The 26,476-nt window shown below is 32.1% G+C and overlaps 11 protein-coding genes across 11 annotated transcripts in view; 2 read left to right on the plus strand and 9 right to left on the minus strand.

The window, feature by feature from the left end:
- Window positions 1–660: 660 nt before the first annotated feature.
- Window positions 661–3,972, minus strand: LOC108567873 (transmembrane protein 245). Its single transcript, XM_017928586.1, has 7 exons — window positions 3,335–3,972; window positions 2,259–3,278; window positions 1,654–2,199; window positions 1,368–1,596; window positions 1,132–1,306; window positions 902–1,078; window positions 661–847 (listed from the first exon to the last, which is right to left on the minus strand). The coding sequence occupies exons 1-7, from the start codon at window positions 3,854–3,856 to the stop codon at window positions 829–831; spliced, it is 2,688 nt and encodes an 895-aa protein (XP_017784075.1). The 5' UTR covers window positions 3,857–3,972; the 3' UTR covers window positions 661–828.
- A 355-nt stretch (window positions 3,973–4,327) lies between these two features.
- Window positions 4,328–7,352, plus strand: LOC108567821 (ribosomal protein S6 kinase delta-1). The gene is made up of 12 exons (XM_017928516.1): window positions 4,328–4,534; window positions 4,713–4,870; window positions 4,922–5,033; window positions 5,089–5,265; window positions 5,358–5,652; window positions 5,709–5,827; window positions 5,883–6,011; window positions 6,069–6,196; window positions 6,253–6,711; window positions 6,769–6,970; window positions 7,024–7,119; window positions 7,178–7,352. Exons 1-12 carry the CDS (start codon window positions 4,439–4,441, stop codon window positions 7,280–7,282), a joined length of 2,076 nt encoding a protein of 691 aa, XP_017784005.1. The 5' UTR covers window positions 4,328–4,438; the 3' UTR covers window positions 7,283–7,352.
- An 82-nt stretch (window positions 7,353–7,434) lies between these two features.
- LOC108567829 (MAD2L1-binding protein) lies at window positions 7,435–8,504 on the minus strand. Its single transcript, XM_017928524.1, has 2 exons — window positions 7,949–8,504; window positions 7,435–7,888 (listed from the first exon to the last, which is right to left on the minus strand). The coding sequence occupies exons 1-2, from the start codon at window positions 8,401–8,403 to the stop codon at window positions 7,528–7,530; spliced, it is 816 nt and encodes a 271-aa protein (XP_017784013.1). The 5' UTR covers window positions 8,404–8,504; the 3' UTR covers window positions 7,435–7,527.
- A 257-nt stretch (window positions 8,505–8,761) lies between these two features.
- LOC108567814 lies at window positions 8,762–9,831 on the minus strand. The gene is made up of 2 exons (XM_017928507.1): window positions 8,970–9,831; window positions 8,762–8,905 (listed from the first exon to the last, which is right to left on the minus strand). The coding sequence occupies exons 1-2, from the start codon at window positions 9,829–9,831 to the stop codon at window positions 8,772–8,774; spliced, it is 996 nt and encodes a 331-aa protein (XP_017783996.1). The 3' UTR covers window positions 8,762–8,771.
- A 944-nt stretch (window positions 9,832–10,775) lies between these two features.
- Window positions 10,776–12,107, minus strand: LOC108567822. The gene is made up of 3 exons (XM_017928517.1): window positions 12,012–12,107; window positions 11,045–11,959; window positions 10,776–10,987 (listed from the first exon to the last, which is right to left on the minus strand). Exons 1-3 carry the CDS (start codon window positions 12,076–12,078, stop codon window positions 10,821–10,823), a joined length of 1,149 nt encoding a protein of 382 aa, XP_017784006.1. The 5' UTR covers window positions 12,079–12,107; the 3' UTR covers window positions 10,776–10,820.
- A 487-nt stretch (window positions 12,108–12,594) lies between these two features.
- Window positions 12,595–15,038, minus strand: LOC108567877 (esterase B1-like). The gene is made up of 6 exons (XM_017928590.1): window positions 14,777–15,038; window positions 14,049–14,343; window positions 13,611–13,987; window positions 13,198–13,548; window positions 12,999–13,146; window positions 12,595–12,946 (listed from the first exon to the last, which is right to left on the minus strand). The coding sequence occupies exons 1-6, from the start codon at window positions 14,909–14,911 to the stop codon at window positions 12,645–12,647; spliced, it is 1,608 nt and encodes a 535-aa protein (XP_017784079.1). The 5' UTR covers window positions 14,912–15,038; the 3' UTR covers window positions 12,595–12,644.
- Window positions 15,039–15,684: 646 nt separating this feature from the next.
- On the minus strand, window positions 15,685–16,704 carry LOC108567815. The gene has a single exon (XM_017928508.1). It carries the CDS (start codon window positions 16,702–16,704, stop codon window positions 15,685–15,687), a length of 1,020 nt encoding a protein of 339 aa, XP_017783997.1.
- Window positions 16,705–17,735: 1,031 nt separating this feature from the next.
- LOC108567816 (enhancer of mRNA-decapping protein 1-like) lies at window positions 17,736–18,915 on the minus strand. Its single transcript, XM_017928509.1, has 5 exons — window positions 18,825–18,915; window positions 18,725–18,766; window positions 18,291–18,662; window positions 18,089–18,154; window positions 17,736–18,031 (listed from the first exon to the last, which is right to left on the minus strand). Exons 1-5 carry the CDS (start codon window positions 18,913–18,915, stop codon window positions 18,003–18,005), a joined length of 600 nt encoding a protein of 199 aa, XP_017783998.1. The 3' UTR covers window positions 17,736–18,002.
- Window positions 18,916–20,395: 1,480 nt separating this feature from the next.
- On the minus strand, window positions 20,396–21,413 carry LOC108567817. Its single transcript, XM_017928510.1, has 3 exons — window positions 21,265–21,413; window positions 21,138–21,206; window positions 20,396–21,075 (listed from the first exon to the last, which is right to left on the minus strand). The coding sequence occupies exons 1-3, from the start codon at window positions 21,314–21,316 to the stop codon at window positions 20,396–20,398; spliced, it is 801 nt and encodes a 266-aa protein (XP_017783999.1). The 5' UTR covers window positions 21,317–21,413.
- A 2,398-nt stretch (window positions 21,414–23,811) lies between these two features.
- Window positions 23,812–25,980, plus strand: LOC108567835 (juvenile hormone esterase-like). Its single transcript, XM_017928528.1, has 6 exons — window positions 23,812–24,014; window positions 24,207–24,504; window positions 24,558–24,934; window positions 24,988–25,329; window positions 25,382–25,529; window positions 25,590–25,980. The coding sequence occupies exons 1-6, from the start codon at window positions 23,880–23,882 to the stop codon at window positions 25,859–25,861; spliced, it is 1,572 nt and encodes a 523-aa protein (XP_017784017.1). The 5' UTR covers window positions 23,812–23,879; the 3' UTR covers window positions 25,862–25,980.
- A 41-nt stretch (window positions 25,981–26,021) lies between these two features.
- Window positions 26,022–26,476, minus strand: part of LOC108567836 (venom carboxylesterase-6-like) — a gene marked incomplete in the record, with an annotated part of 1,920 nt that continues 1,465 nt past the window's right edge. The window contains 1 exon segment of the mRNA XM_017928529.1: window positions 26,022–26,476. Coding sequence (XP_017784018.1) covers window positions 26,049–26,476 — 428 coding nt within the window.

Consider the following 26,476-nt stretch of genomic DNA (forward strand, 5'->3'; position numbering starts at 1 on the left):
TCATTTTTTGAATTAACCATCTTCGATTTTCTTTGTCATCTTTGTTTAAAGCGGACTATAATTTACAAATATAATTTGTTTTTGCTGTAAATGCAAAACACAAATGTAGACTCTCCAACCATTATTATAATATATAAACACACTATGTACACTTTTTTATATAAACAAATATTAAAAGTATAGAGACGTCCACCAAGTCGCCTAATTGATACAAGTAATATAAACAAATATAAACTCACTTCACCGTGTGTGAATTGGAAAACAGTTGCTAGTGTTAGTGGTCATTCTAGTTGCATCTTAGTGTTGTTTGTGATCACAAAATTTCCAATCTTGTATTTAAATTTGTTATTTGTGTGCAGAATTTAATAACACTTGCAAGTCTCCGAATAAAAAGTCAAAGAATATAAAGAACCATAGATATGAAAAGCAAAATCATTAAAAATCGAGACCAAGTTATACTTTTTTTTCCGGCAAGGAACGGATTATCGTAATTTATATTAGTTTATATGGGAAAACGTGTTTCACTATAAATGAAAATCCGGAAATTTTGGAACGAATTAAACTCGTTAAGCGAAGTTCCACAGTATTTCTTTTATATAGTAAATGTAATCATTCAGTTTCCAGTAATCATTGCGCACGAATAAAATATATATTGCGGTATTTTGCAACACTATTAAATGCTTTATTTGTTTGCAAACAGCAATTACAAAATTATTTAACAAAAACATGTAAAGCTTCAAAAATATATAAAAGGTGTCATTGAGAAGGTATCAATTGCAATGTGAGTATATTCGATAGGAGAAACGTGCAGTTAGTAAGTTCCAAAAGTTAGTTACTTAGATGTAACCTGAAATGGATTGATTAAGAATCACAAGGACGAGTTTATTGTAATGGAAACTACCTAGAAAGATCTTGAAGATTAATAGTTTCTTCTGATGGAGAGTCCTTGAAAAGGGTCGTTGATAAATCCATCGCCACATACAAGCCGCACAGAATCAATGGACCAATGATGGCTCCTTCCAGACCCAAGCAAAAAATTCCACCTGCTATTGCGAGACCCGTCAGATAAGGATGTCCTCTAAAACGTAAAACAACTATGCTATTGTAATTTATCGCTAAAAACAAACCAACCCTTTCATCTCCGCGTAGATAGTAGCATCTACAATGGACATTGGGACAAATTGGACGGCAGCAAATAGAATCGCTTGTAAACCTTTCTCTTGTGCTAACCACAAATCAAATACGGCTGGAATGCAAGCCCAGTAAGTTCCTAGAAACGGGGCAGCTCCTAATATGGCGGCAACAGCTGCAAAGCCAACGTACAAGAATTATTATAAAAAAATTAATAAATGAATTGCATCTATTACCGGAAGGCAAGTAGACAATTTTGACATTGAACAGGTTGTGAATAAACCATGTCCATAAACCATAGAAGGTAGCCATCTTAAATGAAGCTGTAAATACGCCATTAATGGCATCGCCCAATGCTAATCCTAAACGATTTCCATTAGAAGAAAATTGTGTCATTAACTCCACTGGCTTGTATAACTCTCCACTCGAGCTCAACAAATAGAAAAGCGTAGTTAAAAATATAATCTGCAATAAATAAATTTTAAATGTTTGTATGTTACTTTTTTTCCTCTTTCTACTTACCACATTTAATATAAAGTTTAGTACCGCTGTACCGCCGCCCAATAGAACCGAAACTATAGCACTGAATGATCCCAGGACAAGGCTTATATTCCCTTTGACAATGGACCAAATAGAATCTAATAGGGATATAAGCGTCCCCACATTTTGATTCACAAACGACATTAGGCCACTTATATTGAACATCTCTGGAGACTTTTGTAGGTCGTCGATGAAATTGTTCCAAGTCTTCTGCACTGCGTCAGACGTAACTTTTGGTCCGTGACTTTGGTCACTGTCCGAATTCATCCAGGCTTGATAGATTCTATCCCACAGTTCCAACACCTGCTGTTCCAGTTTCTCTGATTTACTCGGATCCACTCCGCTCATCATGCTTTTGACACCCTTCGATATTCCTTCCCTTCCATATTGATACGCGTTATCCAACAAAGAGTCTACGGTGTTTTCAAAAGCCGGTGGTAGAAGTTGTCTTAATTCTGGATTATGTACTACCGTTTGATTAATTACATTGCTAGAGATTTGAACAACAGTTATAGCCTCTGCATAAACCTGAAACATACCATCTGTTAATTATCACAAAGCAGATAGATAAGATAATTGCAACTTACTTGAACACATATGAAAATCGAAGCGCATAAAACAAATACCAATAATCCTAATATGACAACGCAACTTGACACAGTATCTATGCTTTCTTTAACATTTTTCTTAATAAACTGATTGGCTTTATAAACAATTCTATATAGTCCACGTATCGGTACAGGTATTATAGCGTCATTCCTCTCATGACACCAATTTGTTACTTTGCAAAGAAAATTAGCTCCATGCGTATAAAGCATGCTCCAAATACCTAAATAAGCACCGCAACGCTTAATAAAGTAAATTGCTATCGGTATGCACAATATAGGCACTAACATAAGATTCTTCCAAAAGAAAACTATTGCGCATCCCCATAGAAGAGAGCAAATATAAAAATCACTTGCGTATTCTCCATTTTGTACTTTGAACGTTCTACTGGATCTCTTCCTCCATGATAAAAGACCCACTTTATTCTTCAAATTTAAACCTGGTACAGAGGGCTGAGAAAATGATCGTCGGACTTTTGCAGGAGATTCGAAAACCGCTGGTTTTTTAATCATTTGTACCCTGCCCTTATCCACTATCAATACATTTGTATTTTTCAATCTACTTTTTGAAGCCTCATCAAACAAATCCAATGACCATGGATCCTTCCTTATTTCTGGTTCATCCAAAATATTTTCTTCCTTATTTACCTCTTCTTGCATTGTTTCAGTATTTTCTTCACCATTTCCTTTATCCTGTAATTCTAGTTTGATGTCTTCTTTTTCTTTGCCATGTATGGCAAATTTAATAGCACTGAATATTGAGGAATCTGATTCAGATAAACGTAATTGTTCTTGTATGTCCATGATTTCAAAGACTAGTCCACCAAGCAAGATTCCTTGTAATAATATGAAAATTGGAATTTGAAACGCTCCAAACTGTTTGGCAATAAATAATGATAATACAAGCCACACCATCATAGATGCATAATGGAATTTCTTGTTATTCTCTGGTTTCCACATTGAAACCAAAACAGAAATATATGCAAGCAAAATTAATATCACCTAAAAACAAAAATATTATTTATTTATATTTTCATTTAAAACAGAAAAAAACTTACCAGTGTTGTTGACAAATTGGAAATGAAGAAGCTTATGATGATCTCAGTTAATATCCACCAATTGTAGAAAATGCTGACAAATACTGTTGGGGTGTAAAAATATAGTAAATGTAGAGAGACTGCAGAAATTCCTATGGCTAAAAGCAATTTCCAGTGTTTGACTAAGGTACAACCAATAAACTCGGATATATCATTGATAATATTAATAGGTATGAAGAATATTCCTATTACAATTGGAGTCCTTGATTCATCTAAAGTATCAAACCAAGATTTGAACTTTTGGGCTAAGGTGTACTTAATGGGATGCAATACAGAACCAACCAGGAGTGCCCACATCAATGGCTTAATGAAAGGCTCTAGTATCAAATACAAGAAACCCAAAGCTGCACAACATATGAATAGCAGGAATAAAGCCAATGAATTATACAAGGCATGCTTGATGGGTTTATCATGCCCTTGTGGCAATCCTCCAATTATATTAAATATGTTGTCCAGAGGTGATCGGTGGTCCATTTTATCCATGTTCTACTTTACAACCCATTAAACTAGAAGGCAATGCCCAAACTATGACATCATACTTATTTTTTGACACATTTTCTGTAAGAATGTGAAGTGATCTAAAGTAAAAGAATTTAATCAATTCATTGACATAAATATAACTGAAGTTAACAATAAATAACATTACTACATGTTACAAAAATAATTTAAAAATCTTTATATACTTTATTTAAAAATCATGAAAATAAAATATATTCAATTATTTGCTATCTAAATAACTAGTAATATTCAAAACTAATTGGAAATATATTGATTTTAAAATGAATACCAACTTTGATATCAGAATGTTTCCTTTCCAATAAGTTTATATTTGAAAACTATTCATATTAGTATTCAAATAGAATAGTAATATTGTGTAGTGCATTATAATTAAATAACATTATTTATAGTAATCGTGATTAATATTTTAATAGTTATATTGGTATGACTGAAGTTTTTTCTCAGCTGATTTTATATCATTAAATTTTGTTTATAGACAACAAACAAATGTGTAACAGATACATATAAAAATGTAACTATTTTAAGTTTTGAATACTTTAAAGAGCAATGGCATCCAAAGAAGATAAATGGGTGCGAATATTTGACATTCCAGATACCAATAAGCACAAAAAGGGATTTACCATTTATAAAATAATTTCAATGGTAGGTATAACAATATTACCTATCTATATTTGCAAATAAATACATGATGATGCATGTTTATCTATTGCGAAATTATTTCAATATTTTACTAAATTTACTACTACTTTATGTGGACAATTCGATTATTATTTGCAATCAATAATAAGGATGTTGTATAGTGTCAATGTTTAATTTTCAGTTGTATCCAGAGAGTTGCCCTGATGCAATAACAAAAATTACTGTTTGGAAAAGGTATAATGATTTCAAGAAGTTGCATGGAGCATTAAAGTTATTACACAAAACACTGAAGATAAGGGATAAAATTCCATCTATTCCAAATACTTCATTTTTTAAAAGGTAATTATATTCTAACTGTTGATAACACACCAATTTATTTTATAATTTCAGGTTTCAAGATGAAGTTTTAGAAGAGAGGAAATCTATAATACTCAACTTTTTAGAATACATCTCTAAACACTCACAGCTATTCACCAGTAATGAATTTGTAAAGTTTTTTGAAGTATTTATTGTTATATCATTGTTAAAGTATAATTTTAATAAGATGACATTTACAGACCAGTCATACTCCAAGCAACATGATATCCAGCAGTATTAACTCAATACGGGCAGAGCTGAATCTACCTTCAGAGCCTGAATATTTATCATTCCACTCCCCAGAATCAGATGAAGAATGTACAATCAGTGATACAGATTCTATATCTACCCTAAGCAGTATAAGCCCATCTATACAGGTAATGAAAGTATTTTGGATAAGCAACACACAAACTATAGTATTGTGTATAAGTATCAAATATTGAAACAACTTTGTTTTTTTTTGGTCAAGACATCTGATTTTTTGGATCCTTTTACTAAAAGTTCAGTTACTTTGAATAAACTATCTAAGAAAATGAATTCCGCGATGTCCGTGGCTATAAAAGGTGATATTTTAATAGATGGTTTTCAAGTCTTGGACTATCCAACACCACCAGAAACTCCCAACATTCTAGATCCCAATGCGTATATTGTAGAGGCTGGCAAATATATAACCCAAGCTTCTGAATATGAAGTTGAAAGCAAATTTGGAGAAGCTTTCATAGCATACAAGCAAGGAATTGATATATTATTGAGGCACGTTAAAGGTAACGTTTTTTTGTCAATTCAGTTGACAAAATTACTCACTACTACTAATTTCAAGGTGATGTGGATATCGATCGGAGGCAGATGGTAAGATTTAAAACGGAGAAATATCTGCTGAGAGCTGAAAAACTCTATAATCTATATTTGTCGCCTGATGTCCAAATTTTCCAGAAAATTGTATGTTTATTCAATCATAGTAAGATTTTGTCATACAATTATTATTTCATTTCAGGCTAAAGAAAACACTGAAGAATGCATACATAGTCCGATTTCCGAATTATATAAATATAAAGTTATAAAAGTGATTGATTCTGGAATGATGGTGCTCCATACAGAAACGCAGTTGTTCTATTTCGTAAAAGTATTAAATAGAATTTAAATTTGATTTTACAAATATTATGTACTCTTATGTTTTTAGGTAATCCACAAAACATGCATCTTCAGTAAAGATGATTTAATCTTGCCAAACAATGTGCCTTTCATGGTGAATTTACATAACACTTACAACTGCGAAAACGCCATATTCTTAATATTGGAATACCATAAGTAATGTAGAGTATCATTGGTTATGTTCTTGAATAACTTACAATTATTATCCATAGCGTTACACGGCTTTGGGAATTTGTAAAGCAGACTTCGCGGTTTTCGAGCAAAGATATTGAACAGCTTAGAGAATATGAGACTAATCAGGTGACTTCAGATAACGAATCAGAGTGTAGTTATTCGGAGTTATTTTATGAGTGTGCTGCAAGTAAGAATGCAACATCGAATAATTCGGTAAATACCGATGAAATTTTAACGAAATCACAAGAATTGATAATTTCGGTCGATGCAGCGCTTAAGAAAAATTCCGAATTAAAAAAGAATGTACAGCACTTCGAAGGCAGTTTCGAATTCATTAATGTTTCTAGTCAAAGGAGGTCGAGCAACGCGTCGACTGTTCCCGAGGTATATGATGATTTTGGGGAATTCACACAAATTCCAATAGATAATATTATTAAATGGTCAGCGCAATTATTAATATGCTTAGAACGTTTGCATAGAATTGGTATTGTTTGTTGGTAAGTAAGTCAATAAGCATTACAGAAATAATCAATAATATTCGCACATTCTTTTAGCGATTTACAAAGCAAAAACTTGCTGATAGATGACAAAGGAAATCTTCTTTTGAGTTATATGTATCAAGTGAATGGCAAAAGAATTTTTAACTACAAAGGCAATTTGCATTTGGCTCCAGAATTATATAAATTTGATGGAGTTTCAACTGCTGCAGATTGGTGGTCTTTCGGCACAATTCTTTACGAATTGCTCGTGGGAATTGTAAGTTATTAAAACTATTGATTGATTTGACTACCAATTCTGTAACGTTTTAGCCAATTGCGAAAATGCACCCAGAGGGAATTTTAATTTATACTTTGCTCAGAATACCGAAATACGTTTCGCCGGAAGGGAAATCATTAATCAAGCAGGTACTAGATTCTGCATAAGGAACTTTCTTAATTCTATATTTCATATATTTATTTTCAGTTGCTAAATTGCGATCCAAAATATAGGCTCGGAAGTGGACTTAGCAGCACTGAAGAAATTAAGTCACATCCATTCTTTAATTCTATTAAATGGGATGATATATAAAGTCAATAATAATATAATATTACTACAAATGGTTGCACAATAGAATAAAGCTAATGCATATTAAATAAATTGCAAACATAATGAAATAAAATGATTTATTTATTATTCATATAAACATATATGAATTAAACTTAAGTGTAATAATATATATATTTTATTTAAATGATTTTCATTGAGCATTTTGATCATGTATTATTAAAATAAACAATTACTATACTAAAATTAGGGTAAAAATCTATCACATTTCACCATAGTTCTGATGCAGAAGTTTTGTTGATAAAACAGTCTTTGTAACCTTTTAGTGATATGTTTGCCTGATACCAATTAAATACTTCATCATCAACACTTTCATGTTTTTCAATTTTAAAACTTTCAGACATTTCAGAGTTCTCTGTATAAATTTTAAGATTGTTGCAGCATTCATCATTAAGATTGCTATAAGATAAGTCAATTATTGTGTTTTTGATATTGGAAGGAACTTCATAATCTTTGTTAATGTCAAACAAATCACTGCAGCTTTCATTCTTCTTCAGAAATAAGTATGTGTTTGTCAGTGGAAGTGGATTCTCAACTGCAGTCAACCAGTCTTCCTTTAAGAAGATGTGCCTACAAGTAAATATTAATTAATTGTAATATTTGTTTAATTAAGTTATACCTAATATTTACCTTAGAATTTTATTTTGATGTTTTTTAATGAGTGCTTGATGATTGGCTTCATTGTGGCCTTTAGCCAGTTTTGGAATTTTTATGGTATAGATTTCCTTTGGTGTAAACGGCAGTGCACCAAATACAATTAAAATTTCTAGGACTAAATTTGTCTCAAGTTCCTTCAATATATTCACCATCATCTTTTGCAATGTATTAAAGACATCAGAAGCCACTTGGTGGTGTTTCTGTACAGTGAAACTGGCACTATTCCTCTTTTTGTTTATTGCACTTTGCAACCAACTGTATGGGTAAGGGATTTGAGCTTTTTGATACAAAAGGCATTTTAAGATTTCATTTATCAAACATCCACAAGTTAATGGTGTTAATATCACATCTTCTACACAAACTGGAATTGTTGTCTGCAATTGTTTCTTGCACTTATAACTCGTATCGTTGTTAAATAAAATTTCCATCGCGTTGTTTCTATAATTATTTAGAATTAATCGACGATACTAGTTGAAAATTATTACGATATTTTATATTCTGAACACCAATCATAACAGATCACAACACAAGGAACACAAGAACCATTCGTATTTTGTTATTATTGTGGCAACACTGAAATATTCAAATACCGCCATAATAATATATATTCAAAAAAATGTCTCAAATAACTGTTCCGCTCAGTTCTACAGGAAATATTTATTGAAATTAATAATCATACTTATTGTATAAACAAAAATATATAAACATACATTGTATTCTATAATAATTAAGCTTTATAAATTAGACTTGCAAAGCTTTACAAATAAGTTACTAATAAAACACCTATATAATGCTATTATTGCATAAATGTACCAGACTGAATATGAGGCCAGACATTCTGTAAGTAAGGTGCACATTGCGATGGACACATTCCACTCTTAATGCATGTATCTAAATTAGCACTACCGCAGCTTAAACAACTCGAACAATCTGAAATTATATAAAATTAACATAAATAAACGAAATTCAAGAACTTTAATCTTCGGTTGCTTACTTGGTGGTTGTAGAGAAGTGTCTGGTTGAATTATGAATCTATTTCCATTTTGCCACAAATGAGTGGAATCTTGGATATTTTGGCATGATGGGTAATACCTTTGATTATACAAAACTGGAGCACAAGGACTTTCTCTGGGAGGGCTAGGAATATAGACAGGAACTTGAACTGGATGTGGAACTGGGATGCGTATTGGAATCTGAACTGGATGTGGAACTGGGACGTGGATTGGAACACGAACTGGATGTGGAACTGGAATGCGGATTGGATATGGAACAGGTCTCTCAATTATTAAAGGCTTATTACATTGAGAAGAACAAATCCTCTTTGGTTCTTGCGTACAGTGCAGCGTTTTATTCTCGTAATGACATTGCTGCGGCGGAAGAACTGTACAACAATTACTGCTGTTTCTGGTATCAGCAATGTTTGTATGTACAATGTTCATAACTGTAGAATTTATAGGAATATTAATGTGGTTGACATTGTGTATTTCGTTTGTCATATTCAGGGTGGTGGTAATGTCTATCGGATTGGTGCTTCCCCTTGAACTGCTTTCGACGTATTTCACCTGCAGGGGGTTGCAAGTCCTCGGTCTACATCTTCTTTGACGGTACGAGCACGAATTAAAACAGTCGTTTACACAACTGTTGCTCCCACAGCCAGACCTGCAGACGTTTACACATCCGTTGCATTCCCTGGTTTCACAGCAATTTCCTCCACTGCAGTAAGAGCAATTGTTTCCATTGCATTGGGTACCACAGGATTCCCCTTCGCAAATATCAACGCCTTGTACGACATTATTCTCTTCTAGAACGGCTGAAACGAAAGCCGTTAGCGAAAGCAATAACACTACTTTGAACATCTCGACAGGAAGAACTACGGAACAAAAAGTTTTAACTTCTTTTATAGATCATAAAAACGTAGCCTTGTATGATATTTCGAAAATCAATTGCTACACTTGTTTATTAAACGTTTTGTGCTGCTGTGGGTCAAGAAAACATTTCTAACGAATACAAAATTGATAAAAAGAACGATTTGTAATAAATTTTGTTATTTTTATTGACCTATTTTTTTATTTTAATTAATATTTTGATGGTTTGAACTAATGAATGTGTGCATACTAAGTTATTGGACACAATAAGACTCGCTGTTTGAAAATCATCACACTATGACCGCGGGCACCATGGTGCCCGCCGATGGCTTTACGTGCATTATGTGTATGTCCAATTTTAAATTTACCTTGAAAAAGTAAATGGTGCAAAAAGGTTGGGGACCCCTGGTCAATAGCTTTAAATGTTTGAAATTTCTAAAATAATATATAAAACCTCATCTTCATAATATGTATTTATAAAATTAATTTACGCAACAAAAGCTTGTGGAAAAGTATTAACAAAATTCTAATTGCAAATAATATTCCGTGTAAATAAATTTTTAACTAAACTTAATTTCTGCACAATTGTATCTTTGAGTTAACTATGTATTTCATGATTTAACTATATAGTAAAAAATACTCAAAATAAAACAATATCCCTGAGAATAGTATTTACAATATATTACACAACTGCATACCAAGTACAGTTAGAAAACATATATTGAATATAACTGTATTTTAGTAAAGACTTAATATTATATATCAAGAGATTTAATTAAAACGATATTTGAGTTATAAAATGAAGCAGATTGTAATGGTTTCTTATTTTTTATTTTATTATAATTTGCTTTATACGTATTCATTTTTGTTTATTTATGTAAGACGACCGTTACAATAAATATTATTAATAGAACAGGGGAATAAAAATTAATTTATACTATTGTTTATTGCAAGTTACATTAATGCAAAACTAAGGTTACTTAAACACAGTAGAATTGGCCTTGATTGATGCTGCACCTAAAGTTATCGGCGCCTAATCTATTCTTAAATGGCATCAAATAATTACGGCAAGAAAAGGTGCACATGTTCGAATTCAAGCATGACCTGGCACTAAATCTTCCGTGACAGTATAGGCAATTGGAACAATCTGAAAATAGACACGTTATTAAATTAGCTAATTATGTGATGTAATATTTTGTCGTACCTTCGTATGCTCCGTTACTGTAATTTTCATCAATAAGGAATCGCTGATCGGTCTGCCTATATATGGATGCATCATCATAGCTTCTGCATGATGGCATTTGCAGTCCATTATACATAACCTGTCTGCAATGGTTATTCTGTTGTTGTTGTTGTTGTAGATATACTGGGTATGGGTAAGGTACTTTAACAGAGTAAGGAACTTTTACTGGGTAAGGGACATGGACTTGGTAAGGAACATTAACTTTGACCTTCTGAATTACTGGTACTTGATGATATCTGTCAACGTAAACGGGCTTTTCTATATATTTATATACAGGTTTCTCTACAATTTGTTTTTCTGGATGATGAACGGGTACTGGCACTGGAACGCGAACGTAAATTGGTTGAGGATGGTATACAACAACCGGTGAATGGCAATCAGGTTTACATCTCTTTTCTATTTCAGTTTTACATGTTACGTTATCAGACGAGTGGAAACTGCACTCCCTTGGTTGCACCTGCATGCAACAACCTGAAGCATTTAGGTTCGATGTTTGCGGATTTGCATGACTTATATTATTGATGTTCGTATTGTTAATTATTATAGGAATATAAATCGTATTGTTTAATTGAGATGACACCGTTACGTCTGCTGTGAGGTTCATGGACTTTTGTTCTTTTTCTGGTAAACGTTCTTGTTTAATAAAAACAGGCACTTTGATGATTTTCGCTTTCGATGACTTCCTTTTGCCGCACGAGCGGTTACATACTACGCCACAATTCCGTTGGCAAGAGATGCTTGCGCATGATGACATACAATTATTACTGCATTCATTTTGACCACAGTCATCGACATCTTCAACATCAATTTCTTGATTTAACAAGTAATCATATTTTTCGTGGAATTGCCTATTAAACTCCTCAACGGTACTGGATCCTGACGAAATTAAAACTATAAAATACTTCTAACTAGATTATAAATAAATTACCTTCCGATTGACTTTGCAATTCTGCGGAAACGCACAGCAGAAACGCCAATGCACAAAACACCCTCATCTTTAACCACTTGCAAACTTCTACATAGATCCGTTAATGTTTCTTTATATAGAACTAAAATTTATCTAATTTTATCGTTATATATTTGATAATATAAACATTTTTTATGCAAATCTCTACACGTAATGTCCTTCAAAATAGCATGCAAAAGTTGTATAATTTTTACGATTAATTTAAAATTCGGACCCAATAAAAAATGTTTACTGAGATGTTATCAATATTTGTTAACGATGGAAATGCTTCTAAATAATAAAAATTATTAAATTCTTATTCTAAACAGTATTCGTTTATAATAAAGTAATTTAGTATAGGTGATTTATGATGTTTTCATATACTACTGTTTTGACTCAAAACAATTACCATTTTACTGTAAATATTTAGTTTTTATTCATAAATTCTTTAAAAAGTTCTAATTTTCATTTACTATACAAATTATATAATTATTACAAAATAATTGTGAAATGATTGCGGGCACAGATGCCTTGAACTTGCAGGGTCAATAAACATGAAGAAAGATAAGAAATCTAAAAATGTGTATTTTAAATGTTTAAATACATACATTCTGATTATAGTTTGGAAGTAGTTCCATATATGCTTTCCCAAAATTTCATTCTTTCGGCCTCGGGGTTCACACAGACTTTCAAGGTTTCCCCGATATCAATAAACTTGAAATCATTTTCTTTGACTGTCGGCCATTCCACCGGAAACATGTCGCACAACTTAGCATTATTGGGGTTTCCGGTTTTTGCAAAATTTGTCCAATATCTGGTTAACCTTTTGATTGTTATATCTTCAATACTCCCTTTGGTAATATCTGGAGTTACTATCATTTTAAATATGTATCCCAATTCATCAGCATGACATACACCTACAATTATATTCAGTATAATGCTGTTAGCAATTTAACAATAAGAATTAACCTTTATCCTTGATTTGTGCTAAATTTTTGTAAACATTTAATGAAGACTCCATGGAAAAGCGGTAGAAGTAAATAGGAGAATTGGAAGTAGATAAATGATATTTAACCGAGTTGTAAATTTCTCTTAAAAAGAAATTATCCGTTTGGAGCTGAAAAGTTTAATATTATTATAAATTAATGAAAAAAAAAATCTAATTGACCTGGTAATAATTGTCAACTGTTGAGTCGCAAACTTCTTCTTGTCCAAAGTAGAATTCCTTTATTTTATTTGCAATTTCTTGAGATTTGGGCGTATTAGCTTCAATATTCATTGAGTAAGGTATGGCTGTCTCGAAATTTTGAATCCTTAACATTGGTTTATTCGGACGAGAGCGTTTTTCAATGATTTCCGAAAGCATTCCTTCTCTGGTATTATATCCCATCATCATTGGCACTTTGTTATAATTTCCTGAAATCATCAAGTTGATAGGGTGGTCTGGAAGAAAGGTGTTTTCGCCCTTAAAAGCTTCAACAACAGGCCCATATGGTCTAACATAGGAGGCTGTGAATGTCTGTAAAATAGAAGGGAACATATATTTTTTTATGAATTGGCGCTAAGTTATCAAATTCTTACATCATCAATTTTAAATTGGATATCTATAATTTGTTCTTTTGTAGCTTTTTGGAGAACTTCCAAAATATCCTTTTCGTCTGTACTGTGACATCCGAGAAGCCCTGCAAGCTCTCTCCCGCATCTTCTCCCACACGCCCAGATGTTTGATGCGCATCCACTTTGAGCAATAGCTTTATGAAATAGATTTTTTGCCATCGGCGATAACATCAGGTAATGAACTGCTGATCCACCAGCGCTCTCTCCAAAAATGGTTACATTTTTAGGATCCCCATTAAAATTATGAATATTTTCTTTTATCCATCTTAGGGCCATTACCATATCCTTTAAGCCGGCATTTCCAGGGACATCCAACTCAGGATCCTCCAAACTCAAAAAACCTTAAATTTTAAAATAGTCATATCAACAACTTATACACTTCTAATATTATAATGTATATACCAAAAACACCCAAGCGATAGTTAATAGTAACTAAAACTATGTCTTCAGCGACGAGAAACTCAGGACCATACATTTCACGTTTACTAGATCCGCTGGTGAAACCACCGCCATGGATCCATACCATGACTGGTTTCAATATGGTTTCATTATTTGGTAAAGTTGGAGTGTACACGTTCAAGTACAAACAATCTTCTGATCCAATTACATTTTGAAATACCATATGACGGGAGTAGCTTTCGTCCGCTTCGACAGTAGCATCCCTAATACCTGACCAAGAATCTGGTGGCAAAGGTGCCTGAAATACAATTAATTTGAAAAAATTTAGTCAAATTATCTGTGACGACTAAATTAATAATACTACATTTATTGGCTAAAATACATCAAATAAAAAGAAACATTGGATGTGGATGTTGATAAGGAGGAAACATTTATAGGGTCGTAATTATTTTAAAAAAGAAACAAAAAAAATATAAATATATCCTATTATGAATATTACATAATTTCAAGACTAAATATCCACGAAATGCAGTTACTAGAGAAAAATTTAAATTTAACTGTAAAACTGGTTGCATGAATAATTTTTAAACAAAATAGTGACGTGTTTTCACTATTTTTTTTAAGGCGTAGTGTTGATGATGATAAGGTTGTGTCAATAATAATAATAACAATATTTACTATACGATTGCTATATATTACGTAATAATATACTCATCTATAAAAATAGTTACCTTGAATCGGAGGTTGCCTACTGGAGGCTTTCCATAAGGAATCCCATGGAACGAATAGAATTTTGAGCGATTACAGTCCTCGTCAACACTGCCAATCAACTTTCCCTCTTGCACTGTTACAGTAGGTCCAGACATTACGTTAAATAAACGTGGTTCCAATTCGAATATGAATATGAAAATATACTACTTTCTCGCAGTGGAAGTGGAACTGATCTCTTAGTTGCGCGTACTAACGCAGCTATGCATCCTTGATATTGCACCTCACCCATATCGCAATCTTGTAATTGTCCATACATTATTATCGTATTTAGAGATTACGTTTTTTTCTTTCAATTAAAGTATTCTCAATGAATGATTTTTTTTATTATTTTACTTATAGAATGTCGATTTGATTTGAAATCTACCATTAAAAAAACAATAATATGATTATGGCAGATAATAGTTTTTTTTTGGTTGATTGGGAGATTCCTTCATGGCCCTAAATATTATTAGTTCAATGCTAGGCCCAGGGCCCCCAAATATTCTTTTATTCTACATGGACCCCCTATTAAACAATTTTTATCGACCACGAATTCCATAGATCTGAAGTCAATTTTAATAAGTTAATAAATTCTAAAATATGTTTAGTTTCTTAAAATTATAGTTTTATTTATATTTTACGTATAGTTAAAAATATAGAAAGTAATAAATTGGCAGTTTAAAAGCTGCTCATACTTCCTAATTCAAAATTTGTGTTACATGTGTGTCCAATTAAAAAAAAAACGGAATGAGTCTTGGCAATATGCAGAGGGTAAATAACCAAACATATCAAACATTATTTATTAGAATAAAAAACAACTACATAGCATATATTGTTTATAATATATTTTAATTGTAAAAAAAAGAAATAAAGCGAAATTATTTTTAATTTATTCTTTCCTACTGAGTGCTGCAGTTGGTGTTTCATCCACAGTCTCTATAGATTTATCAGATTCGTGTGTCTTATGGCTCCTTTTTTTCGAGTTTTTTTCTGAATTAAGTTCTATTTGCATCATATTTTCCATGGGATTCATACTTTCCATTTGATATCCTGTATTTTGCATTATATCAGGCTGGTAATATGGTCCGTGTCTATACATAGGATCAACATTGTATCCACTGTTTTGGTAGCAATTGGCAGAACAAGATTTTGGTGGATTTCCCCCAGATACCGTGTGCGAATAGCAACCTTCGCAGTTAGGTTGAGGTACATTGCATTGGACGTATGGCCAGGCCGACGTATATGAACATCTAGGTTGTGGTTGAGGGATGTAAGATATCTGCTGATGGCAATCGTTTTCTTGGTCACAAACTTGATGCGGTTCAGCGTGCATTATTGATGTTTGACACATATCGCCGCATACTTTTTTTCTGTAGTGATAACACTTGGCGAATGGATACATGGGTATTGGTACACATTGCCTAGGTCCAATTACTTTACAGCAATTATTTCCTTCGTGCGATTCGCTAGAAAAACTATCATATCTATGGTACTCAGAGGGAGCGCTCGATTCCACAGTTATATTGTTTAAATTAGTATTGTTGACATTTATTGGAATATCGATGATGTTGGTATTGTTGATTACATTGTTTAAATTGATCACCGTTGTTATGTTATGTCTTATGTCTGAACTGGAGTTACTGTATTGTCTTATTAGACCACCTCGCTCGACGGCCGTAACTCTTTTGTTACATGTTTTCCTGCAGTTTCTCCTGCACGATGAAGTTTTACATTTGCTGTGGCAAGTTTCATGGCAACAGCTTCTAGTATTGCAAGAGTGAATTGGGGTAGATCCACAACAAGTGCTGCACCCGTCGCATTCTTCGTCCATACATTCATTGCAATCACAATCATCGCATTCATTGTAATCTTCATCACAGTCTAGTGATCTTTTCTGTCTTCTTTTCATGCATTCTACATATGCAGAATACTCTGTATCGACACAGGTTTCTTCTTCATCTACTTTCGTTTCACACTTACCTTTTGCTTCCACAAGAGATAGCATAAATAAGCTAATTCCAAGTGCCACCAGCAAAAGCTTTAACTGTAAATAAATATGTAATTAATAACTATATTAAAAAAAATATAATTTGTTTAATATAAAGTTGTTTAATAATATTGAATATTTTTTATTTGTGTTGATTAATTTTCAAGAAATTGACAATTTGTTATTTATTTATGCTATCGTTGATAAAATTATGTATAAAAAAAAATATAAATGGGTACCTGTTTCATGTTGTCTTCCTGTATTTAAAAACTATACGATTTCACCAATACGATTAAGGGTGTGCAACATGCGTGCAAAGAGTTTGTATCGATGAGAGGAACTTCGATACAAGTGTGCCGTTATTGCAATATATACATGCGTTTTATGGCTATATCCTAGAATGGCTTAAGATAAGCTATAATCTGTGAAATCAATTTTAACAATTGTTTTGTTTCCTTTTCCGAACGAAATGTGTGCGCACAAATACATAGGTGTTTATTCGACCCAAATAGTGCATAGTAAAATACACAGAATTGATGTCACACTGTGACAAACAATGCAATCTCAATATTTGAGATTATTTCATATCTGCCCTAAAATTTGTTTCCCATTAGATGTAGGTCACTCTCAATCTTCGTTGTTTGCTTTTCTCTTACGAAAATTCAATTTTTGTACATTTTGTACTTTTGCAATATATTTATCTAATATACTTATATGAGTCATGTCACAATTTAAATAATACTAGATGCTGTTTCTGTATTCTAAAGCAAAATCTCAATCAACCCATCTGTTTTATTTCAATATAAGCAAATATTTTAATGACGATTTTATTTAACAAATGTTTAAAAATGTTTTTATGTATCATGTGGAAAACAAAATAATATTTTGATATCTTTTTAACAATGCAAATATATAAAGTCATTTTTAGTTTATTACTTAAAATGTATCGAAATGCCGTAATAATGTATCTCAGGGTGAACTTTATGTTAATATATCAGATTTTTCGAATGGTTGCTGGACTAATCTTTTAGTTGCCCCCTGAACAATGGTATTGTAACAGCTTATTGTCCTAGTGGATAGATTGATGAATTTGAAATGAAAATATAATGGCCAACTTTAGAAACTACAAATAGAAGGAAATTATATTATCAACATTTATTTAACGTTAATTATTGTTGTAATTTTAATGAGAATAAAACATATAATACAGTTTGAACTATTTAATACAGAGTAGAACAAGTGCTGCAGCCTGAAACAAAACGTAAATAGATCTAGATTTAATTTTGTAAAATAATAAATAATTTACCTGGATTAAATATGTTGTAGCACTTTCCTGAACAACCTCCAAGTGGGCACGGTGACTTGCAGCTTCCTAAAATAAACAGAATTTAAGATGATTGCAATAATTCATGCGTCTCATTTTATGGTTGATGCAATAAACGTTATTATTATAAAAAAATGCATTAAATTAGTTATGTAATATTATCACTAATAAAATATATAAATACCTTGTAACCGGTTTTGTTGATATGACGTTTGCATTGACATTGGCATTTGCATTGACATCGGCATTTGCAATGGCATTTGCCTGGGCATTTGCATTGAACTTTGCATTGGCATTTGTACTGGCATTTGCATTGGACTTTGCATTGGCATTTGTACTGGCATTTGCATTGGACTTTGCATTGGCATTTGTTGTACTGGCATTTGCATTTGCTTTGAAATTGGCATTTGCATTGACATTGGATTTGTCAGTTCCATTGGCATATGCATCGGTGTTTGCATTGGCATTTGCAACGAGTTTTGCATTTGCATCTGATTTTGCATTTGCATTGATCTTCCACTTAATATATTGCATTCGTATCCTTGACATGGCCGGTCTAGAAGTAATATAGTTTTTGAAATAAAAAAGAAATTTTAATATTTATAAATTTAATCTTACTAAAGTTTCCATTACAGTTGTTGTCATAGCACGGATTGTAACCTGAAAAGAAAACAAATTAGATTAGACATTGTTGTATATCAACAAAGACATTTTTTACTGTTCAAATGCATGGAGCACGCTCCAACGACGAACAAAGCAAGAACCAGGAATTTTGACATTATGTATGGAACTGTTTTAAGATCATCCATATTTGCACTTTAAATACTGTTCTTAAATCGGTAAGGTCATCTCGATTTTAACAATTTTTTTTTGCCCAGACGAATAGTATTAATAAAAAATAATCTGAAAAAAAGGTCATTTTTATCGTTAAAATTTGATGATAACGAATTTCGTTAAAACATCAACCGTTTTATTTAGATATATAACGGTTACATAGAAACTGCACGTTATACAAATTAAATGAAATTTTAATTTCTACTGATTAAGAGTGAAGATTGCCTTATTTAAATCTGCACACAATTTTAGTAAAAATATATAAGTTTTGTAACATAAAATTTCTGTAAAAAAAATATTTCCAAAATAATACTCTTTTATAAGTAAATTAGGAAATTTTTTAACGAATTATCAATTTCCGTTTATCCTAGACTCTCACTAATTTAATCTTTTGTGGATGATGATCATTGGCTGATTATCAATTAAAGCAAGACATTTGTTAATATTATATAAATTATTTAATTGATTTTAATATGTTAGGATGCCCCAACTATCCGACAATTGTCTATTTCATTCTGATTTATCTGTTTGATGTTTCATCGTTCTCGTGTTTTGAATACCTCTATTGTGGTTGAGTATCAACAATAACGAGCCGTACATCTGGATGTTGTCCTTGTAGTGAGGCCAATGTAATAATGGAAGTTTCATAAGTTACGTCTACACGGAATCGAATATTAGAATTTTAGAATATAAAAATAAATCAAAAACATCATTGCATCCGGGGTTTCTGTGAAATTAAGGTTATCTATGATGAAATATTTTAAAGAATTACTTGCAATAATAATCAAAAGGAAGTTTCACAAGATTAAAAGATTAAAAGATTTTTTTATTGACACAAAGGTATATTGACCGCAGTTTTTAATTATAAATCATTAAATGTATTAAACTTACTGATATTTGGATATTTGGACATACAGTAAAACGCCGATATACGTGATAATTCGAGAAAGTTAAAACACAGATAATTGAAAATCTCTGATAATATAAATAATACTTCTATTTGATTTGAAAACTTAATATCTATTGATATTACAAATACACATTTGTGACCATTTTAAAAGGTAATCTGTAATTTTCTTATGGTTTTCTTTGTAAACCTTGGCCCACCTTTTGAACATACCTTATGGGGTATTATTATAATTTTCTAGAAAATGTACAGGGATAAGGAATTACCATTTAATTTGGTTGGTAAGTTAAGGGATGAATCTTGATAGGCCATACCATCCGATGTTGATTCAGTTGACGAAGTTGTCTAAAAATTTGTTGGGTCTAGAAATTTAGGAATTTCTGGCTCCTCAAAAAGTTAAACCGGATAATCGGCGTAAAAATTCTTTATTTCTCATTTATAGTATAATAGTTTTAAACTGTGTTGGTATTTTCAAAAATACATTACTTTATTGAACATTTATTATATACAAACAAAAATACCTATTAATTTAAACTAAATAATTTGATTTAATCATCAGTTTCATCTTCCTCTTCTTCTTCTTCCTCCACTTCTACATTTGTAACTTCTTTTTCAACTGGTTTTTCTTTTGTATATTTTATCTTTTTAACGCCTCTCGTATTTTTATAGACATCGGCGAGCGTTGGATGCAATGTGTAGGAAGTCGAATCAAAATTTGCATGAGGTGCGAACGAATCCAAACCGAAAGAGCCGGCATGAGGTGCAAAAGCATTGAAACCGGAAGATCCTGTATGAGATGCAAACGCATCGAAACCGGAAGATCCTGTATGAGGTGCAAACCCATTGAAACCGGAAGATCTTGTTTGAGGAGCGAACGCATCGAAACCAATAGAACCTCCTGCATGAGATGCAAACGAATCTAATCCGGCAGATCCTGCGCTTCCGTAAGTTGAAAATTGGTTGGAATAGCCTCCTCCTAAGCCTCCCGCCATGAATGGTTGCTCCCCAATGGGATTGTACGCGGGAACTGCACTCTCGTACTGATTAGGAACCATAGTGTTACCACCGTATATGGCATTCTGATCGTAAAATGGGGTTGGATTTACCATTGGTTTAGGTTGGTTTCTTCCGTAAGAACCGCTGAACAATGAGGAGAACAGTTGATTTGATCCGTATTGCTCGATTGGTTGAGCATAGTACGGAGATTGTTGGCATCCGCTGGTGCATCCTGGTAATTAATTTAATATTAAGTTACTTCGAAAAATACCAGATTATAATTCCTTCACTCACCCTGTGTGTATGTTTCACCGCAGTTGGATTGGCATCCTCCACCGATGGAACATGGGTTGCCGCATGGTACTGTTCAACATCAAATATATTATATCGAAGATCATCCGCATATTTATTTTTCACTTACCGTAAGCCGCAGCAAACGCCACGAGGCAGGAGAGTAAAAGAACAACTTTCATTGCAATATTGTTACATGAATACAGTGGGTTACATTTTTTTGGAACTTCCTTAAATAGATTTTGTCGTCGTAAGGTTATCGCACAGAAATTAAACTAGGCGGACAGTTGATAATCATGATTCTTAACAAAAACATTGATTATAGCAAATTTAACTGCGTTTATATAACATGATATTCCTATATAGAGAACAGATATGAACTAAATACTGATCAGGTATTTCAGTTAACCACAGTCAGATAGGTGATTTTTATTTGGGCTTCTTATTTTATTGTAACATTATCAAATATATGGAATGATCATGTGATGTATTTTTTTTATTTCTTTAAAATCTTTCACTAGAGAGCATTACGTAATTTCGATGACTCGATTCTTATCTAGCAGATGGAAAACTCAACAATATTATTTTACACTCATTTACATAAAAACAAAACTATTAATTACGTTCAAAATAATGCAATTCTTAATTTTTATTCATTTCATAAAATATAAGTTGAATTTTATATTACCTCCTTTTTTTTTACTACAGTTCTTAAAAGTACATTTGCCGCATAATATGTAGGAAATTTCGAACAGATTTTCGTAGTGTTGTTTTGTTTACAGTTCTTCCTTTATTTTTTTTATGTCGTATAATGAACGATTGCCCGGCGCAGTATCGTGGGTATGGCAACAAAAATAAAATCAAAAATAATTTTATTACAAACATAATTATTGGCCCTTTTACAATTTGCAAGGGCACAAACATTTATCTTATTACAAATCTCTCAAGATAGTTGTTTTGGGTTTGCATCGGTTTATATTTCTTACACTTTAACAATATTATGGAGATAATTGCCGAAGCAATTAAAATATATTAGAGGTCTCTATATATGTTTGTTTTTCTATGGTATTGGCTGCAACGAGTTTGTCACGGAGTTCCCGCACTTTTTTGACGGCCTCCTTGTACCCATTGAGTCCGCGTATCTCCTGCCAGAAGTCACTTATTTCACTTTCAGAGACCTCATTTTCGGTTGGTTGGGTCGGTTGTAGCACATCATTTTTCAATATTTGTTTAATAAACTGCTGATGAGATCCATCGCGATGCTCTCTAACGATGATGATAGGGGGATTTTTTTTATTCTTCTTTGTTGATTCTATATCCATTTGTTCCTTCATATCAAATAGTACGGCGTATCTATTGGATAAGGGGATTGGCTGGTTAAAAACTATTTCACTACCATCCACCCAATTTACCACGCATCTTTGTTTTCAATTTATTTCATAGATCATAAAAAAAAATCAATATACTTTTGTATCAATTGTATAATTTCAAGAGAAATAATTTTGAAAAGTTTTCAACCAATACAATTTATCGGTTTCGGTAAGATAATATAGGAAATTCAATAAATTGACTCTTACGAGTCAATTGCAAATTTAATGTAATTTTTATTTGAATTATAGCAAATCTCAATGTATTCTAATTACTCTAGGAGTTCAAGTTATGAAATAATAAGTCTATTATATAAGAATTAAATAATAATAAATAGTAAAATTATTCAGATTAGATTGATTTATGTATATACAAATATGTAATAACAAAAGTTTAGTGAACGAACAATAAGATAAATACGCTGCAATGCGTTTACAATACTACTGCACACAACTCGAATAGTTAAGTACATCCTTGATTATATGATTTATTTTAGTGTGTGTTTCACATGATTTTCTTTCTTTTTTTTTCTGTTAACTATATCTATAGATATACTTGCTGATATGAAAACTAGTACGAAAATAGTTTTCATTACCAAATAATAATATTTTGTAATCATTAATTAATATATTGATGATAAATGCACGGAGAAACTAACAAATGAGAATTTAATGTATAATCTGTATTTACTCATATAAAGTATACAGTCTCATTCCAAAAAAAACTGCATATCACCATCTTATCAAAGGTGAGATAACTTCGAAAATCGAAATAAATAATCGTATAAATAGGTCGAGAGTATATGCACCAATATTAGATTTGTTATTCCATAGATAAACATTAGAAAGTAAAAAATAATAAATAAATATTAGTATTGAACATTATATAATTGTAAGTTTTAGTTTCTCAATAAATCAATAATTATAATATTTATTGCCACAAACTTACAATAAACCTTATAAAAAAATTAATTAGTAACCAAAGATGCAGAATTATCAATCGGTAGTCAGTGCAAATTTCCAAAATATAATCCACAACGACGAAAAATCCCCAATTTTCTTTAATAATAATAAAATTTATTGTAAGAAACACATAAACAGATAAAAAATTAAACATAATAAGAATGAAACAAAAAAAGAAGAAAAACTATTACAAAGGACAATTGACCATAGTTCAAAACTTAAAATAATATTATTGAAAATTTTTTGTAACTTTGCGGTAATGTTGTTTGTACTCGCTTTTTATAATGTTATTTTAATTTTTAATGACGCAACGTTTTAATGTGTAATTTTGCATCCTTGAGCGTCGTTTAGCAGATAAGCGTGGAATTGCAATTTGTGATTGCGTCGAATCCACATTGAACGTACGATATTTGAGATGGACAGTCCAACGGTATACGTGAAGCAAGGAAAACTTCTTGGTAAATTTGATAAAGATTACCATGGCAATAAATTCATTGCCTTCTATGGTATACCGTACGCCAAGCCTCCAGTGGGACCTCTTAGGTTTAAAGTAAGTTGTCAAATGAATTTGTAATTGAATAATTTACATATAGAACGTTTATTTTGAAAGTGGTGTAAGTCCTTTCTTTTTAAATGAGATTTGTCATTAATTAAAGAAAAAAATGTACTTACAAGTGGTCAAAATAAACAGTCCATATTTTGCAAATTTGGTGAATACAAACAAAAATAATGCTTAATTTAGGCTCCTCAACCGCCAGAGAGTTGGGGTGAAGAAATTCGAGATGCACGTAATGAAGGTGATCAAAGTTTCTCTAGAAACATGATCACGCAGGAATTGATGGGTTCCGAAGATTGTCTTTCCTTGAATGTGTTTACAAAAGATTTACCTAAAGTTGAATCGAAACTCAAACCGGTAATGCTATGGATTCACGGTGGTGGATTCACTAGCGGCTCAAGCTCGAGTCAATTCTACGGTCCAAATTTTCTCATAACAGAGGACATAGTTTTAGTGACAATCAACTATCGTTTGGGCATATTTGGTATATGATTTTTAGTTTCAGTTTTAAATTGTTTTAATCATATAACGTCATAGGTTTTCTAAGTTTCGATGATCCAGAATTGGAAGTCTCGGGAAATGCGGGCCTTAAGGACATGGTCATGGCTCTCAAGTGGGTACAGAAGAACATACATAACTTCAATGGCGATCCTAGCAATGTTACTATATTCGGAGAAAGCGCAGGAGGAGCCGCAGTTCATCTACTAGTGCTATCACCAATGGCAAAGAATCTTTTTCATAAAGCTATCGCTCAAAGTGGTTGCGCTAATAGTATTTGGGCATGCGGCAAGAAAGGCGCCAAGGAAATTATCGAATATTTTGGTTTGACGTGTAAAAAAGATAAAGATGTCTTGAAAGCTTTACAGAATATGACGAAAGAGCAATTATACGAAGCGCAAGAATCAATTAAAGAGGTATTATTCAATTATGAAGTAAGAAAGTTACAATACAAATTTTATCCATTTAGGTATTCAAGGCTAATGAGCTCAGACCGTTTTCTCCAGTAATAGAAAATCCAAATGTTAAAGGCGATGTTTTCCTGGCTGAGCATCCTAATAAAATCATGTCCATTGGGAATTATAATCATGTACCTTTAATAATGGGTTACACGAGTGAAGAAGGCATGTTTTTTGCAGCAACTAAAAAAATGTTGAACGCGGATGGAAAATTTACAAATTTTGAAAATGTTGTTCCCCATCATCTTAATTTGGAGTTGGGCAGTACAAAATCAAAGGAAATTGCTGAGCGCATCAAAGACTTCTACTATAAAGGCAATAATGATCTCAGTTCAATTGATATTTTCTATAAGGTACAGTTGATAAAATATTACCTGTCCATTTAATTAACTGTATTTTATCTAGCTTCAATCGGCCAACTGGTTTACAAGGGATATTTTAAATTGCTTTAAACATCATGTGGCAACTAACAGCTATCCAAGTTACCTTTACAAGTTTGCTGCGGAAACATCTTTAAATATATTTAAAATTATGTGCGAAATCAAAGAAAAAGGTTAACAATTAGAAATTGTTGTATTTAATACGATGTTGTATTTATATGATATATTTGTAGGTGCTGCTCATGGAGACGATCTGGGTTATTTATTTACAGGAATGTTCTCTCCCGCTATTAAGCCAGGATCTATTGAAGAGATTTGTATGAAAAGACTTGTGAAATTGTGGACATCTTTCGCAAAGACTGGAAAACCAGAAATCACTGAAGTCGATTGGAAATGCGCAGAAATAGATCAGATAAATTATTTAAATTTTGCCGAGAAAGTTACGTGTGAGAAGAATCCAGAAACGGAAATGATTAATTTCTGGAACGATATTTTCTCATTGTAGAAAAAAAAATGAATTTTAGTTTAGATTATTATATGCACGCGAATGAGGTTCAACATATGGACCTTCAGCCAAGTCGAATGACAATGTCACATTGATGAACAGATTGTGAATAAAATCATAGGACATAAAAAAAGATTATTATATTTAGTTACAAAATATATTTCAATATGAAAATGTATGTATTTATTTATAGTTTTGAATTATTGCTTGGTCTCATTGCGTAAATTTGATCCCAGAATTCCATTCTTTCTCTTTCCGGATTTACGCCGACAGTCAAGTTCTCGCCTAAATCCATAAAATGAAGGTCTTGCTTTTCGACGTTGGGCCATTTTACAGGGAAGAGTTTGCTTGTTTGAGGTGGATTTGGATTGCCATACCTCGCAAAGTTTGTCCAAAATTGAACCATACGCTTCATACTGATATCTTCGATTGAGCCAGGTTTTATCTCTGGTGTAATCATCATTTTAAAAAGGTAGCCAAGATCGTCAGCGTGACAAGCGCCTTTATCGGTAAGCTTTCCTAATACTTTATATATGTTCAGTTGCGAAATGCATGAAAACCTATAAAGGAATATTGGCTGATCCGAAACTGCCATTTGATTACGAATCGCTTCAT

This window comes from Nicrophorus vespilloides, unplaced genomic scaffold (assembly GCF_001412225.1).
Source record: "Nicrophorus vespilloides isolate i.1.1-1 unplaced genomic scaffold, Nicve_v1.0, whole genome shotgun sequence".
In the NCBI taxonomy this organism is placed as follows: domain Eukaryota; kingdom Metazoa; phylum Arthropoda; class Insecta; order Coleoptera; family Silphidae; genus Nicrophorus; species Nicrophorus vespilloides.

Excerpts from the sequence above, each read along its gene's own strand:
- LOC108567821 (XM_017928516.1), top strand. The coding sequence starts at position 4,439 with ATGGCATCCAAAGAAGATAAATGGGTGCGAATATTTGACATTCCAGAT. Across the intron at positions 6,012-6,068 it reads AGTTGTTCTATTTCGTAAAA|GTAATCCACAAAACATGCAT; the intron begins GTATTAAATAGA and ends TTATGTTTTTAG. Across the intron at positions 6,712-6,768 it reads AGAATTGGTATTGTTTGTTG|CGATTTACAAAGCAAAAACT; the intron begins GTAAGTAAGTCA and ends ACATTCTTTTAG.
- LOC108567829 (XM_017928524.1), bottom strand. The coding sequence starts at position 8,403 with ATGGAAATTTTATTTAACAACGATACGAGTTATAAGTGCAAGAAACAA. Across the intron at positions 7,889-7,948 it reads CATCAAAATAAAATTCTAAG|GCACATCTTCTTAAAGGAAG; the intron begins GTAAATATTAGG and ends ATTTACTTGTAG.
- LOC108567816 (XM_017928509.1), bottom strand. The coding sequence starts at position 18,915 with ATGGATGATCTTAAAACAGTTCCATACATAATGTCAAAATTCCTGGTT. Across the intron at positions 18,663-18,724 it reads CAACTGTAATGGAAACTTTA|ACCGGCCATGTCAAGGATAC; the intron begins GTAAGATTAAAT and ends TATTACTTCTAG. Across the intron at positions 18,155-18,290 it reads TCAACAAAACCGGTTACAAG|GAAGCTGCAAGTCACCGTGC; the intron begins GTATTTATATAT and ends TGTTTATTTTAG.
- LOC108567822 (XM_017928517.1), bottom strand. The coding sequence starts at position 12,078 with ATGAGGGTGTTTTGTGCATTGGCGTTTCTGCTGTGCGTTTCCGCAGAA. Across the intron at positions 11,960-12,011 it reads ATTGCAAAGTCAATCGGAAG|GATCCAGTACCGTTGAGGAG; the intron begins GTAATTTATTTA and ends TAATTTCGTCAG. Across the intron at positions 10,988-11,044 it reads CAGTAACGGAGCATACGAAG|ATTGTTCCAATTGCCTATAC; the intron begins GTACGACAAAAT and ends GTCTATTTTCAG.
- LOC108567877 (XM_017928590.1), bottom strand. The coding sequence starts at position 14,911 with ATGTCTGGACCTACTGTAACAGTGCAAGAGGGAAAGTTGATTGGCAGT. Across the intron at positions 13,988-14,048 it reads CTATCGCTTGGGTGTTTTTG|GTTTTTTGAGTTTGGAGGAT; the intron begins GTATATACATTA and ends TTAAAATTTAAG. Across the intron at positions 13,147-13,197 it reads CAGTTGACAATTATTACCAG|CTCCAAACGGATAATTTCTT; the intron begins GTCAATTAGATT and ends TAAACTTTTCAG.
- LOC108567814 (XM_017928507.1), bottom strand. The coding sequence starts at position 9,831 with ATGTTCAAAGTAGTGTTATTGCTTTCGCTAACGGCTTTCGTTTCAGCC. Across the intron at positions 8,906-8,969 it reads CACTTCTCTACAACCACCAA|ATTGTTCGAGTTGTTTAAGC; the intron begins GTAAGCAACCGA and ends ATATAATTTCAG.
- LOC108567817 (XM_017928510.1), bottom strand. The coding sequence starts at position 21,316 with ATGAAAGTTGTTCTTTTACTCTCCTGCCTCGTGGCGTTTGCTGCGGCT. Across the intron at positions 21,207-21,264 it reads GGCGTTTGCTGCGGCTTACG|TACCATGCGGCAACCCATGT; the intron begins GTAAGTGAAAAA and ends GATGTTGAACAG. Across the intron at positions 21,076-21,137 it reads CGGTGAAACATACACACAGG|GATGCACCAGCGGATGCCAA; the intron begins GTGAGTGAAGGA and ends ATTAATTACCAG.
- LOC108567835 (XM_017928528.1), top strand. The coding sequence starts at position 23,880 with ATGGACAGTCCAACGGTATACGTGAAGCAAGGAAAACTTCTTGGTAAA. Across the intron at positions 24,935-24,987 it reads CGCAAGAATCAATTAAAGAG|GTATTCAAGGCTAATGAGCT; the intron begins GTATTATTCAAT and ends TTATCCATTTAG. Across the intron at positions 25,530-25,589 it reads GTGCGAAATCAAAGAAAAAG|GTGCTGCTCATGGAGACGAT; the intron begins GTTAACAATTAG and ends ATATATTTGTAG.
- LOC108567873 (XM_017928586.1), bottom strand. The coding sequence starts at position 3,856 with ATGGATAAAATGGACCACCGATCACCTCTGGACAACATATTTAATATA. Across the intron at positions 2,200-2,258 it reads CGATTTTCATATGTGTTCAA|GTTTATGCAGAGGCTATAAC; the intron begins GTAAGTTGCAAT and ends GGTATGTTTCAG. Across the intron at positions 1,307-1,367 it reads AATTGTCTACTTGCCTTCCG|CTGTTGCCGCCATATTAGGA; the intron begins GTAATAGATGCA and ends TTGGCTTTGCAG.
- LOC108567815 (XM_017928508.1), bottom strand. The coding sequence starts at position 16,704 with ATGAAAAGAAGACAGAAAAGATCACTAGACTGTGATGAAGATTACAAT.